Below are 17,770 nucleotides of genomic sequence, written 5' to 3'. Positions count from 1 at the left end.
CCCATTTCCAAAAAAAGTTGGGACGCTTAGTAAAAGGCAGTAAAAAGAAGAATCTGTGATGTTTTAATTCTCTTAAACATTTATTTAAATTTACCACAGTACCAAAACAGTTTTCCTGAATCTTTTCACCATATTATGTACGGTAGATGGTAAAAGACCTAAATTAATTGAACCCTTGCTCTGAGAAATGTTCTTTCTGAACTGATCGATTCTCTGATGAAGTTTGGAACACAGTGGTGAGCCGACTCACTGTGACATCAGTACAGACGTACCTGTTGAAGCGCTGCACCTCAGCAGCCCCGAACAGCTTCCCCTGCCTCTGCAGGGCCAGATCCTTCAGCCTCTGCCAGGCCGTGTTCACCTCCTCCTGCTTCTTCAGGATCTGCTCGCTCTCGGGGTGGTTCTCCTGGGTCAGCTTGGTGGCCGTCTGGTTCACCTCGTTCACGCGCTCCTCGTGGGCCGCCAGGTCCGTCTGGAACTCCTCGAACTTTTTCTGCAGGACCTGGACGTGCTCCAGGTCCTGGCCCAGCTCCTCTGAGGTGACGATGGCTTCCTGTGGGAGTGAGGAGTGTGAAGACATTTAAAAGCGTTTAACTGATGCTGTTAACCGTGACTGAATACTTTACAAGTAGTGAAGTGTGCTGCTCTCGCTCAAGGGTCCAACATGAGCAAACTGGCGGTGGTGGGGATTGAAACAGCAACCTACTGATTACTAATCCCGTACCTTAATCACTGAGCTACCACTGACCATATCTAATAAATCTGAGTAAATAATACCTGTCTGGGTTGGTATGCACAACACTCTCCATCCAATCATCCATCCAATCTCTCTAATCCAAGCATCCCTTTACCCATCCATCCAATCATCCATCTATCCATCCCTACATCCAATCCAATCATCCATCCAATCATCCATCCCTACATCCAATCATCCATCCATCCAATCCAATCATCCATCCAATCATCCATCCCTACATCCAATCATCCATCCCTACATCCAATCATCCATCCCTACATCCAATCATCCATCCCTACATCCAATCATCCATCCATCCAATCCAATCATCCATCCATCCATCCCTACATCCAATCATCCATCCATCCAATCCAATCATCCATCCATCCATCCATCCCTACATCCAATCATCCATCCATCCATCCCTACATCCAATCATCCATCCATCCAATCCAATCATCCATCCATCCATCCATCCCTACATCCAATCATCCATCCATCCAATCATCCATCCCTACATCCAATCATCCATCCATCCAATCATCCATCCATCCAATCATCCATCCCTACATCCAATCATCCATCCATCCAATCATCCATCCCTACATCCAATCATCCATCCAATCATCCATCCCTACATCCAATCATCCATCCATCCAATCCAATCATAAATCCAATCATCCATCCCTACATCCAATCATCCATCCATCCAATCATCCATCCCTACATCCATCCAATCCATCCCTACATCCAATCATCCATCCAATCATCCATCCCTACATCCATCCAATCATCCATCCCTACATCCAATCATCCATCCAATCATCCATACCTACATCCAATAATCCAATCATCCATCCATCCAATATCTCTAATCCAACCATCACTCTAATCCAATACAATCCATCCAATCATCCCTACATCCAATCCAACCATCCATTCATCCATCCAATCATCCATCCAATCGTCCATCCATCCATTTAATCCAATACACTTCTCTAATCCATCCAATCTAACCATTCTTCCATACATCCAATCCATCCAGTCCATCCATCTATTCAATTTCATTGAATTCTATCCATCTGTTTAATTCATTTGTCTTTAAACTTTGAGACTTTTGAAAGTTGCTTGGTCAGCAAAGAGGTGAAAACTAATACACCCTGGACCAAGTCAAACATCTCACTAGAAGCTTAAATAACACGATAAGAAGAGATTCACTGAGAAAAGAAAATTACTCTAGTAGGAATTGAAGGTAAAGGAGGAAGAGGACGGCAACAATTAGAGGAGCAATTAAGACGTCCATTAGGACAGGATGTTCTGGAGAGGAACTAAACATATTCTTATTTCAGTGTGTGTGCTGGTTCTGACCTTGTCGCTGATCCAGTCGAGCGTGTCCTCACACTCACGCAGGTACTGCACCATCTTCTGGGTCTGCAGCAGGCGCAGTCCTTTCTCCTTGGTCTTCAGCAGGAGCAGGTCCCACAGCCGGTGCAGCTCCTCCAGACGGGTCTGAGATCAACCAGGAGAAACCGATCAGGGCCGGACTTTAAAAACCACTTACGCCCTAAACTCTGGTTACTGCCTCAATCAAACGCTGGTGTCAGGCTTATTAAAGAGCTACGAAGCTACAACCACAGGTTCCATGATCAGGAAATGTGGGGCTGCTTTCTACAAACCCGCTCTAAGCAACTGAGGGTCAAGGGCCTTGCTCAAGGGCCCAAGTGGCAGTCTGGAAGTGGTGGGGCTGAACCAATAACCTCAACCACTAGGCTACAACTGCCCTACATCTGTCACACAAACACGAAATGAGTACAGCTTGTACACGAGCGCCCACTTGTGGAGGCTTTATGTTACATCTTGTAAACCACAGTGAGACCAGATTGCCACTGTTTTTATTAATTAAATGTATTTAGTTTTGAGTTTAATTTTAAGGACGCTGGTTTTGTTCACGTCTTTATAGAGCTTACTCATGCTGGAACAGGAAAGGTCCTTCCCTAAACTGTTTCTGCACAGTTAGAAGCATGTAATTGCTTTTACATCACTGATTTATTACACCTGTTAGTAACTGCTCAGGCTGAAACACATGGATTCAATCATTAAAAGGGGCGTCCCAATACTTTTGGCCGAATAGGTCAGACTGGGAGCCTAAATTGGGAACCGGACATGACTAGGCTGGGAGGAACAGGGTGAAAGTGATGTTATAAACGTGAAAAACACACAAACAAACACACACACAAACCAGTCCAGACCCAGAATGGAACACAGTGCTGGACAGGAAACTCCAAACGGTGCTGCATCCTAAATCACATACTAGCGTACTGGGCTGTACCGCCGCCGCCGCCGCCACCGGTACTCTTTAGCGGTGTGTATGTGGATCAGAGCAGCTCTCATGCACATGCACAAGTCTGATAACACAGCCTACAGTGCAAGACATCATGGAATTCACCTGAATAATCAGATCTGCCGATCGGATTATCAGCATGCAGGTGCGCTAACTCTCGCTACACACGTCAGCAGAAGATCAAAGAGAGATCAAAGAGTTCACGCCGATGCTAGGAGGAGTCACAGCACCACCACACCTACTTGGATGCAGGTTCCATAATTGACACTTTTAACGACGGGTCTCTGAGCTGTCCGGTACGGCGTGAAGGACTGAGCCCGGCGTTAGCATGGTTAGCATCGACAGGGTCAGACGTCAGAGCGTTAATCCCACACGCTAATCTGGGGAAGGTTTCCGCTAGGCTGCGGGCGGATCTGACTCTCTTACCCGGATGGTTTCGGAGGCGAAGTGGCTCTCGGTGATCATCAGGTTCCCGGTCTCGTCCAGTTTGATGATGGCGCCCGAGTTGGCCTGCACCTCCGCCTCGAACGCCTGGTGTTTCTGCAGCTTCCCCTGTGGGATTAGATCGGATACCGTTAACGAATGAAGAAATGGTCAAAAGTATGTGGACACCACTAACATGGAGTTGTTTCAAAGCACAAGTGACTCAATATTAACAGCCGTGAAAGACGAGCTCGTACAGAGGTGTCCACAAACTTTTGGCTATGGCGTGTACGTTTAAAACCGAAACATTCTGCTACGCTGGTCAGGGTCACAGTGGGTTTGGTTCCACCAGGAAACACTGAGCACAAAGCACACACCCAGGACAGAGCGCCAGTCCATCACAGCAGACGCCCGGCTGGCTGATAGCACCGCTACACTGGACCGTTCTCCCGAACCCGCCGGTTACCCTAAAACCCTGAATAACCGCACATGTTCCCATCCCAGTACGTCGTGTAGATGGTGCCAGGTTCAGACAGCCTCCACGCTCCAGGTCCTCTCCACACCCAACCCACCCACCTGCAGGTTGCTGGTGTCCTTCCAGTTCTCGTCGGAGGCGATCTGCAGCTTCTCCTGGATCCATTTCTCCAGCTCGTCTGCGTCCCGTCTGAAGAACTGGAAGCGGTAGGAATCCTCCAGCTTCTGCCGCCGCACGCCCGACAGCTCCTTGAAGCGGTGGTAACGGTCCAGGACCTGCTGACGGCGCTCCTGGATGTCGTCGGCCGTCTCTAGGACTTTCGCACCGGTGGTATCCATTCTCTACAATACAGAGAGAGAGAGAGAGAGAGAGAGAGAGATTAAACATCTACGTCTGAACGTCAGGAACACCGGAACATGGAGAGCACGACTGTAGCACCAGTCCACACCCAAGATTAAAACAGTTCTGATTTTCTACAGTAGCAGCAGCACTGAGATGAACCAGGACCAGATAAAGAACTACGGTGTCTGTGCAGGTTGAAAGGCGTGGTTACGTAATAATTATAATAATAATATAAAAGTAATACATATATTAATAACAAAAAATAATAATAATACCATCACAACATCAATAATAATTATAATAAAAAATAATACAAATATCAATAATAAATGATAATAGTAATAATAAAGTAATAGTAATGCATATAATAATTAATAATAATAATAATAATAATACGTCAACAACAACAATAATAATAATAATAACAATTATAATAAAAAATAATATATATAGTAATAATAGTTATTATTATAATAAATAACAATACATAATAAAAATAAATAAAAGTAATAATAATTATAATAATAATAAACAACAACAATAATTATAATAAATAATAATAATAATAAATAATAATAATTATAATAAAAAATAATACAAATATCAAAAATAAATGATAATAGTAATAACAATAATAATAATAATAAAATAATAGTAATGCATATAATAATAATAATACAATGACAACATCAACAACAATAATAATAATAAATAATAATAACAATTATAATAAATAATATAGTAACAGTAATAATTACAATTATTATAATAATAAATAATAATACATAATAAAAATAAATAGAAGTAATAATATAATAATAATAATAATAAACAACAACAATAATTATAATAAATAATAATAATAATAAATAATAATTATTATAAAAAATAACAACAAATAATAATAATAATAATAAACAACAAGAATAATTATAATAATAAACAACAATAAATATATAATGAAACATAATAATAGATAACAAAACATACTGATAATAATAAATAATAATAATAATTAATAATTATTATTATTTGACTAATAATAACAACAATAATAGTAATTTTATTGGAACGCCATTATTTATCATACATAATTCTACACGTGTACCATATGATGAATTTCTTTATGTATCCCAGTGGTTTAAAAGCTGGGGTCAGAGCGCAGGTTCGCGAGTGTTAAGGGCCTTGCTCGAGGGCCCAACAGTGGCTGCATGGCTGAGCCAGGGTTCGAACCCTGGACCTCGTTAGCCCAAAGCTCTACCCACAAGGACATGGTTTTTCAAACCCTGGGTAGTGACCCACCATGGGTCGCAGAGAAAAACTATAATAATGAAATGAACTTGTACGTGAACGCCCCCTTGTGGAGGCTTTATGTTACATCAGTGAAACCAGAATGTACAGAGAGAGTAAGATGCATTGTTTGTGTAAAATATGGACATATTGTGGATAGTTTGAAAAACCCTGGTCTAGGATATTACGGTCCCACTGCTGCTCTTCATGTGAATAAGGGATTTGATGGTTTAATAGCACATCAGTACCGGGTTTTAAACTTTCACACAGTGATGTGAACAACCACAAATGGTCCCGTCCACAATAAACACCAAACTGACAACCTCACAACCGGGGGGGGGGAATCGGGGAGCAACCGTGACGTCTTAGGGGTCGCAAAGTCCGTTTTAACTGCAGGAGCTTGGATGGTGCGTCTCTGATCAATAAGAAAGTAAATCATGCGGATCTTTTAGTGAGGCTCTGCTCGACTTCTGGCAAAGAACGGTGATGGTACTGCCAAAGCAAAAGGGTACTTAGAAATTCACCAGCGTGTTAGGATTTTAGCTACACACAACCAACCAGCATTTTATTAAAAAGCTAAATCACTAAAGCATTCAGACCACCGCTGATTTTACTGCTTAGCTTGTGCACGCCTCTCAAAATACACGTCATATATCAAATAATCACAACGTATGCTGGGGGGGGTGAGCTCTGAAGCACACGGTCAGTTCACAACTGTGGTGAACAACAGCTGAGCTCACAAGAGGGAGGAGGAGGGGGCAACCGGGGGGGGGGGGGGGGGGGGGGGGGGGGGGATTCCACACATCCTGAACGACCGGCACAATCAGACTGCTGCCGTCAGCCCCCCCCCCCCCCCCCCCCCCCCCCCGGGGCCCCGACTCTAACCCTCCCCCCTCTTAAACCCAAACACCCCACACCATCATGAGCCGGTCTCCTTTCTCTGGTTTAGCTTAGCAACCGAGGTCAGGACAGAGAGAAGGGGCCACGCCCTGCTGCTCCCGGTTACTGCTATTCCAGAGATTCCAACCTTCCCAATCTCGGGGAATGCCAAGCTCCGGGAGAACTCTTTCTGCCGTGCCGATATAGATGGAGGAACGAACCCGACTGTACAGGGGCGCGACAAAAATCCCACAATACACCGTATAGTCAGAAGTATGTGGACACTGAATGAAAGCTAATTAGAAATACAGTTTTAAAATGTAAAATTGTAGAACCCCCACATCCTGTTCGTGTTCCACTGTTCCAACAAGTATTTGGAATATGTGCCCATTTCATCAAATGAGCCTTTGTATGGACGGACAGACGCTTTACGTAACGAGGTGTAACGTAAAGCCCCCACAAGGAGGCGCTCATGGACACATTTATTTATTCAAGTGCCTGTTAAAAAACTTTTATTTTATTATTATTATTTTTGTCTGCGACCAATTTTTTGGCTCCTAAGGATTCTAGATGGACCCAGGGTTTGAAAAAACCCTGTTCGGTGTCAACTTGAGCCACCGGAGAACATCGTGTCCTGAAATTGTGGTAAAGAACTATGGTAAAGGCTGTATATTTTGGTGAGCGTATCTGGTTTAATGTCTGGTTTAATGTGGGTAATGGACTGCTGCCTACTGACCTTAAAGTTTCTGATCTACGTGCTGAATGCCGGTTTACGCTCAGGAATCTTCTCCGTTCCTGCTGGTTCTACTGAACACTGGTTAGGTTCTGAGGATACCGTTAAAAGGGGGTGTTTCGGCGTTCCCTCAAAATCCACGTTTCCAAAACAGAACGGCACAATAAAACGGACCTTCCTGAACTGAGAAGTGATGCACTACGTCTACGGCACTATGTGCAGTTAACCAGTCAGACCAGTCAACAGTCTCTGAGGACGGAGAACCCTCACGCTGGAAGGAACGTGGAGAGTCTGGAGCTTTAATGGTTCAGGAGGACAGCAGAAGGTTCCTACAAGTTTATAAGCAGAGAGGTCTGATGTGTTCATGCGTTCCCATCACAACCAGTCGGTCCACCACCACCAGCCACAGCTTTGCGCATTAGTATCATCGAGTCTCGACCGCTGGACATCCTGTACTTCTGAGCAAGGGTTGGGAGCGTAGCATCATCCAGCTTACCCACATCTGTACCACCTCCTGTGCCAAGCATCAACCCCCCCTCCCCCCCACCCATGTGCCCCGACTGAACTAACGTCACGGTGAGAGGAATGACACAGCGCATTTTAACGCCTTCTATAAAGCAGCGAGCAAGCAGTCAGCTGACCTCTTCAAAACACCTCTCTCTACCTAACGCCGCTACACTTCATGCACGCTAGTTTCTCTCATTAGCGCTAAGAGGATAGCGCTCAGATGTGAAGCGACCGAGCATAAAAACACCCAAACATCAAAAACTCACCGAGCAGGGTTCTGCAGATGTTCTGCTCCGATAGGTGAGAGTGTGGTGGAGAGAGATAACAGAACCTCACCCTGTCCTACACTCCGGTTCCTCCCACTCGCTCTCTCGCTCTCTCACACCCACTCACTCCCATTAGTGCTGCAGATCCAGAACATTCTCTCTCTCTCTCTCTCTCTCTGGACTCTTGTATTCCTCTCACATTCCTGTCACATGACGACAGAGGCGAAGTCCAAGCTCACGTCCTGCAACCGCCTCACTGACCAGTTCCAATAACCACGGTTCCAGTCTCAAAAACGTCCTCATTCCCATGAGAACCAGTGACCTCACACCCTTCAACAATTCATCCCAGATCTGGCAGTGCACCACCGAGGTTCCACGACTGCTGAAATAGATTTAAGGCGGACCACCCAGTCCTATTCATCCAGCGAAATGGAACAAACAGGGAGGTTTAATCCTCCTTAAATCTGAGGGTGGATATCTGTGATGTGAAGCTGCTTTATTACAGACACTTGGGACAAAGGAACTAAGATTAAATGTGTAAAGTCTACTAGGTTCAAATTTTCTGTCCTTTCTTGCCCCCTCTGGACTAGACAGGGGTATCTGGCGGACTCGGGGTAAGAGCCGAGAGCTAAATCTCCCCCCACATTCCTCATCCTGATCTCTGTGTTCCTGCAGCCGCGCCTACTCATGTCCGGGTATAAAGAATATTTTGGGGACCTCAGTATGCAGGTCCAGGATGGTGAGACGATGACGGTTCTGAGTACGTTCACATCTGCAGCATTTAGCAGCTGCTTTTATCCAAAGTGACTTACAATTAAGGGTTAAGGGCCTTGCTTAGGGGCCCAACAGTGGCTACTTAACAGTGCAGTACCATAACCACTGAGCTACCTCTGCATTTCTTACTCAGGGTTCCTTCTACAACATCTCAAACGGCATGATTCGTACACGACACGCTAGTAGGACACTAGTGCACCCTATGTAGTGCACACTAGTCATCATAGGTAGTGCACAGTGTAATAGATACGGCCGTGTAGAACCAGTCGGTACCTACAGACACGTTACTGACCAGGTCCCACACACAATCCTCGGTGAGATTCCTTCTTTAGGTTCTTCAGCATGGCAGGCTGGAGACGTTCCCCTAACTGGTCTGGTTTCTTTTTTTAGCACCACCATCGATTCCCAACTGGTCCTGATAATCAGGTCGTCCTCTCCCAGAGCCCTGAGGAGATATTAATAACAGCACCGCAGTGCCGCACAATCCCACCACGAATACAAGAGAGGAGCTTTGTATGTTCAGCTGCACGTCACATGACATGTCAGTAAACAGAACGCCAGTGGAACTGGAACCACTCTGCAGAACCTCTGAAGCACGTGTTCAGAACTCTGGAGACCCTGCTGAGGCCTCTCGTTCACGTCTGATGGGATTAGATCTCATGTAGGCGGTGAGCGGCGCAAGCAGCATGCTCAGCATCAGAACCCTGCACGTTTCCATGGAAACACATCAGCAGGAGGACGAACCAGGATTAAGGATACGGGGGTAGACTGATACGATGCTGATGTGTGTTCTTTATGGTCATATTATTTTGGTAGAACATGATGGAAACTCACATCCAATCACAGACCTGAACATTCCATCACATCTCATACACTGAGGAGCTCAACGACACGGCTAACCGGCTAATGTTGCGCGAGCTCCGTCTTTGCTCATAGATAAAAAAAAAACATCCAGCATCTAAATGTAAGGATGTTCAGGTGGCACTTATATAGATTATATGGATGGACCCTCCGATACCGGCTAAAAACCTTCGCTAGGTAGGCTAAACTTCTGACAGGATGACAGTAACAATCATGGTTCAGCATGAGAACACCTGACACACACACCCTCCGACACGTGTGCAGTAGCTGACCACTTCTTTTCACCAGCAGAGGTATCAGTATCGCCTCGAGTTAAGCACTGCTCTCCATCATTCACCATCTCCGTGCAGGACCTCGACCAGCCAGAAGAGGTCACTATTACAGCCTTAAAGAGGGATCCCATCGACCCCCCCCCCCAACACACATGACTAAAAGCGCTTATTGTTCGCCCGGGTGGTGCAGTTTCGAACCGGCCGGCTGGGCGCCATCTGGTGGGCATAATCGGCAGTGCCTGCAGCGGATACTAATTGGGCACCGTATCTGCGGGGTGGGGTCCGGACTATGTGTGTGTGTGTGGGCGGGTCTTCATACGCTGTGTGAGGACCCTGATTGGCGGAAGAGACGCCCGTGCAGAATGAGGAGGGCTGTACACGTGTGGGAGGAGGCGTGTACAGCGACGTGCTCTCCTCAGATGTGATCTGGTATCTCTCAGCAGCGGGAGATAAAACTGAGTCGCTAAATCAGGAGGAAAATGGGGAGAAAATGCATTAAAAAAAAATAAAAAAATAAAAACGCCCATTGTTTAACCCTTTCCAGTCCATGACCTAAGGAGTTGTTCGGTCTTATATTCTGATAAACGAATGCCGTCAGTATGGTGATTGAGGCTGATAACATTTGTTATTGTATCCAAATAAGCTAAAGACAATTTAACAGTTTATAATTTTATTGTGTGGTACCTTTTGAAACAATTACTAATATGCAATCCAGGATTTCTTACACAAGTTTCGCATATATATATATATATATATATTAGAGATGGACCGATCAGGGTTTTTGGCACCGATTCCAATCTCCTTTCAGGGACATCGGCCGATAGCCGATTCCGATCGGGGGGGATTAGCAGTAAATAAACTTGGAAATAAGCGAAAATCCTCTTCAGAATCGTCTGAAATCAGAACGGCATCTAAAAATGTCGTTTTTACTTTATTACTAGCGACATTCCTCCAATAAATATTCTTATTTGCACACTCATCATCATTTTCACTCCATAAATCATGAAACTCGTCGTCTAAATCAGATAAATAGCTTCTTTCTCCGTCACTACTTTCCTCAACCGCTTCTCTTATTTCATCTGGATCCATCGCGATGGTTCGAGTAAATAATATACAGCAGAATGAAGTGTAATCAAACACACACACACGTATCAGTTACGCTCCGGCGCACGCTCCGATTTGATTTGGGTTATTCACTTGAAAAGAAAAGGAATAAGAAAACACGACAAGATGATGCTTACGAGTTCTGAAACTGACACGGATCAAACCTGTCGAGTGATACTCAACGTTGGACCTGCTACAACCAAATACGATGTCAGGTGGGGCTCGACGTTAGACCGGAAAGGGTTAAGCATCTTAAGATGTGTCCCAATCCACATCCTACTGCACTTACTCATGAGGAATCGGGACACAGCCATTAGTGACGTCACCGTTTCTGATTTGTGGTTTAGGAAGCAAATTTGTCAGATGTGGGGAAAAATAAACTCAAACCAAAAATTAATAAATAAAAACACAAAACAAAACAACTAAACAGCAGGAACGGACGTGTGTCCCATTTCTAACGAACACCGAGTGAATCCTCCCCTGTGATGTACAAACGACGTGAGTAAACACGACGCTTCATGCAGTTTCCACAAACTGAGGATTAAATTTAAACCCCCGGTGCAGATCAACAACGTTCAGGTGCACCGATGGATTCTGATTTAATCCCACTGCAGTCGATCGTGCAGAGATCCCCACACCCACACCTCCAAAATCCACACACAAACACACATCAGAGCATCAGAGCCACTCAAATAACCAAGACCAACACACCGACCTGGCTGGATCAATCCCGGCACCTGATCGGACCTCGTCTGCACCACCTACACCGGTCAGGATCGGATGTTTGGAGAGCGATGACGGGGCGAAACATCAGGAGACCGAGTGAGTCTGCATCTCTGTCTCGCCGCAGCTGCACCGCCCAGCGACGCAGCACTGCTGCATTGTGGGGAGGGAGCCAAACCCCGGCACCACCCCACCCTAACAGTCCCGACTCATCCCGACTCGCCCCACCCGCTCAGCAGGAAAACATCAGCGTGTGTACATGCTCTTACACACACACACACACACACACACACATCTGCAGCAAGTACGAACTGATCTTCTGTTAATACATTTACACAATCTAGTCATATCAAATTCCCCACCTGTACCTTTCCTCCACTCCCCCAGAGCCCAGCACAGAGACCAGGATCACGTACGGAGAGTCACGCACTGCTCTCCATTATTCAGCGTCTCTGTGCAGCACCTCGACCGGCCAGCAGAGGCCGCTACTGCAGCAGTGATGAGAAACCCCTTCGCCCCGCCCTCCCTCAGACACACACAGGCTAAAAGGACGGCACCCCCTGAGCACCCTGAGGCACCGTTATCGTTTATGACGATTCACTATCGGCTCGTCCGGGCCGCCCGCACAGACGTGACTGGCTGTGTCCGAGGGCGGAGGCTACGATGGGTTCCTAGGTGCTGCTGCAACTGCGACCTCTGCTGGCGGGTTAACGGTAATGTGTGACTCTCCGTAAGAGATACTGGTCTCTGCTGGGTGAAAAAAAGTGCCAGAAAAGGTAAATGAAGGTACCAGCTTGGGGAACTGGATACGACTAGACTGGGGGTAAAAAGGGGGAAACCCTCAAACAGGATTTTTAACCACGGGACTAAGAGTGGGATGTGAAGCGCCCCCTAGTGTTCTCAGATCCAAACGCAAGCCAGTAAGATCATATAAAATACACTCGCCAATATGTGGACACCCCTCCAATTACTGAGTTCAGGTGTTTCCGCATGTATGAGGTCAAGTTAACTATTCTAACAGTTTCTCAATAGTTTAGGGAAGGCCCTTTTCCATGTTACATGAGTCTGGTGTAAAGGAACTCCAGTGGTCGGCACAGTGACCTGAACTCAACCACGATAAAGACATTTGGAATGAATTGGAACATCAACTGGGAGTCCGGCCTTCTCATCTCACATCAGTGGAGGCAACCCCATGTTTAACATGTTTACTGTGAGGTGGGTGTCCACATACTTTTAGCCACACATGCTAAACCACTGCAAACCACACACACACACACACACACACACACACACACACACACGGTACCTTCAGTTTGGGTTTAGTGAAGGTGGACATGGTACTGCAGGTCTGTGAGAGCTACAGGAACAAGATGAAACAACATCATGGAGACGTGGAGATGTTCCACCGGTCCATCACACACTCACGTGCAGTAACACAAAGCTCCAGTGTGTTCAAGCTCATGCAAAGTTCTCGTGATGACCCTCACAGATCAGCTGACCGGTGCAGATATGAGAGACGTGAAGGTTTCAGAGCTTCTCCTCAGTCCAGAGTCAGAAGATCAGCTGCTGGATCGAGTTACAGAAACGTGATACCAGAGAGAACACGAACGCTCCCTCAGCCTGGTCCTTCAGGGTTTAAGGTGGTATTGTTAGGGTTTATAAGTACCTACATAATTTAAGGTGGTATTGTTCGGGTTTATAAGTCCTGTTAAAATTTAAGGTGGTATTGTAGGGGTTCATATTTTCTGATAGTTTAAGGTGGCATTGTATGGATTCTTAGGTTCCTACATGGTTTAAGGTGGTATTGTAGGGGTTCAGAAGTTCCTACAAGGGTTAAGGTGGTATTGTAGGGGTTCAGAAGTTCCTACAAGGGTTAAGGTGGTATTGTAGGGGTGTATAAGTTTTTAGAGGGTTTAAGGTGGTATTGTAGAGGTTCATAAGTCCCTACATGGTTTAAGGTGGTATAATGGGGGTTTATCATTTTTTTTACAGGGTTTAAGATGGTATTGAAGAGGTTCATAAGCCCCAGCAGGGTTTAAGGTGGTAATGTTGAAGGTTTATAAGTTTGTACGAGGCTTAGATAGATACTTTATTAATTCGAAAGGAGCTTAAGGAAGGGTTTAAGGTGGTATTGTAGTGGTGTATACGTTCCTACAGGGTTTAAGGTGGTATTGTAGGGGTTCTTAAGTCCCTACATGGTTTAAGGTGGTATGGTGAAGGTTTCATACATTCTTACAGGATTTAAGGTGGTATTGTAGAGGTTTTCATCCACACTAATTGCTAAAAGGATGAATTGCATAAATTCAATACTATACTTCCAACTGGTGGGCATACATTTTGGGAAACATTTCTGTATTAACGCTCATGGTTTTGAAATGAGATTTAGAACAAACGCACGTTCAGGTGTCCATAAACTTTTGGCCACAAAGTGCATTTTCCAGCAGGATAAAAATAATGATTCTGATTAAACTTGTGAATGTTTACAGCAGGTCTGGTTTCTCTCTTTATTTGAGGCGATACGGGCGTGGTGGACCTGAAGCGTTTTCTCTGCTGAGGACCCCGCCGTGTTCCAGAGCTCCGACTTCACCCGCCACAGCTCAGCTGCACTCAGCATGACGTCAAGCTCCGAGAGAAAAACAGGGAGGGAGCGGCGCTATCGGACATCCTGCCTACACACGGGGCCACGCCGGACACACGGCAGCAGCACCGGCTCATTACAGGAGCACATTCCACACGCTACTCTGGGTGATTCGTGAAAACATGATCCGTCAGTCTGTATAAGAGCACACGATGCCTCACAAATTAAATAAAGACTATAAAAACACTTCTATGTTATTCTGTCCCAAAATCTGAGCCTCAACTTCCCAACCGGATCACATCGTGATTATTTCGAATATAAAAGTCAAATAATGGAGACTGGAAACACGTCCGTCCGTCTCCCCCAGATCAGTTCCTTAATCAATCTCATCAAAACTCTCCAGTAACTCTGGACTTGAGGAACTTCATTCGAGTCCTCTGAGGGTGAAATAATCAGCTTTATGGGTTCCACTGTACACATCACGAGCTTTGCATGCTAATTGCGGAACACAAAACACAGCGCGTCTGGCCGTTAGCCGTTCTGTAAAGAGCAAAAGCAGCCCGAGCTAATTCTGGGTGTAGAGCGAGGAGGGTTATCTGGAATATAAGTGGTTAGAAGGTTAGAACCTGGTGGTGTAGATATGGGTGGAATGCTGGTATGCAGCACACCACCATCACACCACACCACCACCTGTCTTTAGCAGCTGCCAGATTCCTCAATCGGAACGTAATTTCTTATAAGACGATGTAATAAAACTCTGTCTACAGCCGAGCAAGCTTTCTCAAACGGAATCATGACAGCAGGATCAAAGCCGTCTGCTATAAACGAAGGTGCGGCTGGTAATCTCACAGCAGCACTGAAAAACACAGAGCGTAAACATCCAGGCAGATTTCTCATACATTAATAACCAGAACTGCTGTGTAATAACCGCCTTATTAATCGCTAATGACACGACGTGAGTCGCTTTGTAACGAGATGATGAACACGAGAATCTGGACGTTTTTATTTTCTCGTAAACTGACCGTTTTAGCTTCACACTGAACGGTACAGAGGCCATTAGGGGTCACTAACGACTAACAACGGTACCCACGGTTTAGTCATCCGTACTCTCAGTTTGTAAACTGTACCCTGAACTTTGATACCCCTGCACTAATCATATCGTTCTTTTTAAAACGTGTCACCGGTTCTAAGCTCCGTATGGGGGTGTAACCAACTAACGTTAATAAATACGTAAGCAATAATAAATTATAAATACATGTATCATGAAATATTAGGGTATTACATGTACGTATGTGGCCACGAATGCACTGAAATCTTAGAAGAACCAGCTGTTTATGAAAGTCATGGATATTAAATCAGAGTACGATTTACAAAACCGCGAGAACCGTTTTGTTGAAGGTCTGTGGGTAAAGTTTACAGATCCGTGGGTACGTTTTATAAACGAAGAGTACGGATTACTAAACCGCGACCCCTAAGGGCTGTAAGTTACAGCTCGACCGTTTCTCCTAACAGAAATTCCAACCACATTTGGTCCGTGTTGCATCAGGAAAACAAACATAAAGGACGTGATTAATATCAAACAAACGATAAACTTGCTGTGGAGTTCCATTAAATGTTCAACACAGTGTCCCACAGTTCCTTCTCAAAACAGTTCATCCCAAATCCTAAACTGTTCAAGCCCCACCACTGCCAAATTGTCACTGTTGGACCCCTGAGCAAGACCCTTAACCCTCAACTGGAGTCTCTTTGGATATAAAAAGTCTCCTATAATGCTGTGAATGTAAATGGACGGATGGATGGATGGATGGATGGATGGACGGATGGATGGACGGGTGGATATAAACGCTGCTTCTTTATAGCTCCTGTTCTAATGGAATTATTGATTAGTGCTGAACATGAGTGTGTGATGGATGTGCGGCGTTTAGCTCTGGGTGTGGTGATTAGTCTGAATGGTTCTGGTTGTTTAGTGGATGCTGGTGAATTCTATCTGCTAGATTAAGGATCATAAGTATGTGGACACCTACAGTTTACTGTATAAATAATACTGGTGTATTTTCAGTGCACTGTAGTGGATTAAACTAATGGATTATACAAAAAAGAATAATAGTTTTTCAAAAACAGGCATTATATCTATCTATCTATATCTATATATGTAGACTTTATGTGGAATGATTATGAATTGTTGATGATCACGCTGTGCGGAACACTGTTACCCCTCAGGTTTGGGACTGGGCGGCTCCTAAAATAACCAGCAGGCTCATTTCACCCGTAAAATACACAAATCACTCCTAATAAACGCAAATATGAGCTTGTAATCGCATCACACACGGTTTTATATTCGAATTAACACGATTCACTTATATAAATATAAATAAATAAATAGGTAAACGAGTTTGGTGCTTATGAAGGTCGCTAATGCTAGCAACTCAGCTAGCCTGGTTTTCTGTCAGGATTAAACGGTTAATCTTTCACCAAATAAAACAATTACAGTCGTGCTGCTTACAAACTGACGATAAAAGGTTAATTTATTTGTTTGTTTATGAAGTCTGCATACTATAAAATGCTTTTAATCGATGATAAACTGTAAATCGTCGATTATTTTGCTTCTGCACAAACGGTCGCCCGGGCGGTGAGGAGAGATTAGCCACTTGGCTAACTGGGTTCACCTCACCCGACAACATTTTTCAATCTGATATAGTTATTTATTTATCTATAAAACGATTATAAATGTAAAACCAAATACTGATTAAAAGCAGAAAACATGCAAGGCTGTAATTCTGTCCGTGTATCAATTATTCACAGCGCCGCGGTGTGCTGAGCTGCACTACAGTCATATTCATTCATGCATTCCTTCATTAAAGCAATAAAAGCAACACACACCCGGAGTTATTGTTAATTTAATGCAGTTTAATCACATACATATACAAATATTAAAAGCTCATACCTCAGGTAATGAATTCAGAGCAGTTTTCAGACTGGATCGAAGCGGCTATGAGTGGCAACACCTACTGTAATCAGCTAATGGCTCAAGGATCTGAGAGTCGATTCATTGATTCACTAAAGTATCGGCTCTTTGATTCTAGTCCCACTGAGTCGATTCCATGGTACATTCCGTACAGTAAAATTGCTCATGAAATTCGCTTTATCCTGGTGGGTCCAGTGCCGAGGGGGCAGGGTGCCAGTCCATCGAAGGGCAACATGCATGTACACACTCACACGTAAGGGGAATTGAACCATTCCACCTACTGCATGTTTTGTATGGTAAAAAAATCGAACCCAGCTTCTCAGGAACCATGTTCCTGTGTGACACCTACACTACAGCACAGACTTGTGATATCTAAAATAATCAGTCATTATTAAACAAATCTGAACCTGCTTCAGTGTTCAAATATTTTAAATTATTCCATATTTTTAATGTATTTTTACTTTTTGTCCTGGTCTGAAGTTAAGATTTAGGCGGTCAGTG

The 17,770-nt window shown here is 44.6% G+C and overlaps 1 protein-coding gene across 11 annotated transcripts in view; it reads right to left on the bottom strand.

Moving 5' to 3' along the window:
- Positions 1-17,325, bottom strand: part of sptan1 (spectrin alpha, non-erythrocytic 1) — a 53,179-nt gene extending 35,854 nt beyond the window's left edge. For 8 of the 11 annotated variants that reach the window (XM_063011089.1, XM_063011097.1, XM_063011090.1 and 5 more), the window contains exons 1-5: positions 13,033-13,048; positions 4,077-4,316; positions 3,504-3,629; positions 2,105-2,245; positions 273-553 (exon numbers count right to left, since the gene is read on the bottom strand). In XM_063011089.1, coding sequence (XP_062867159.1) covers positions 273-553; positions 2,105-2,245; positions 3,504-3,629; positions 4,077-4,313 — 785 coding nt within the window. In that variant the 5' untranslated portion in view covers positions 4,314-4,316; positions 13,033-13,048. Of the gene's footprint in view, positions 1-272; positions 554-2,104; positions 2,246-3,503; positions 3,630-4,076; positions 4,317-7,992; positions 8,101-11,718; positions 11,800-13,032; positions 13,049-17,248 lie in introns of those variants that run through there. The other 3 variants (XM_063011091.1, XM_063011094.1, XM_063011092.1) reach the window with 3 other exon arrangements.
- Positions 17,326-17,770: the final 445 nt, after the last annotated feature.

The sequence above is a fragment of the Trichomycterus rosablanca genome, chromosome 16 (assembly GCF_030014385.1).
Source record: "Trichomycterus rosablanca isolate fTriRos1 chromosome 16, fTriRos1.hap1, whole genome shotgun sequence".
NCBI lineage: Eukaryota > Metazoa > Chordata > Actinopteri > Siluriformes > Trichomycteridae > Trichomycterus > Trichomycterus rosablanca.
The sequence above is the reverse complement of the archived record's forward strand: the minus strand, read 5'-3'. Positions and strand labels throughout refer to the sequence as shown.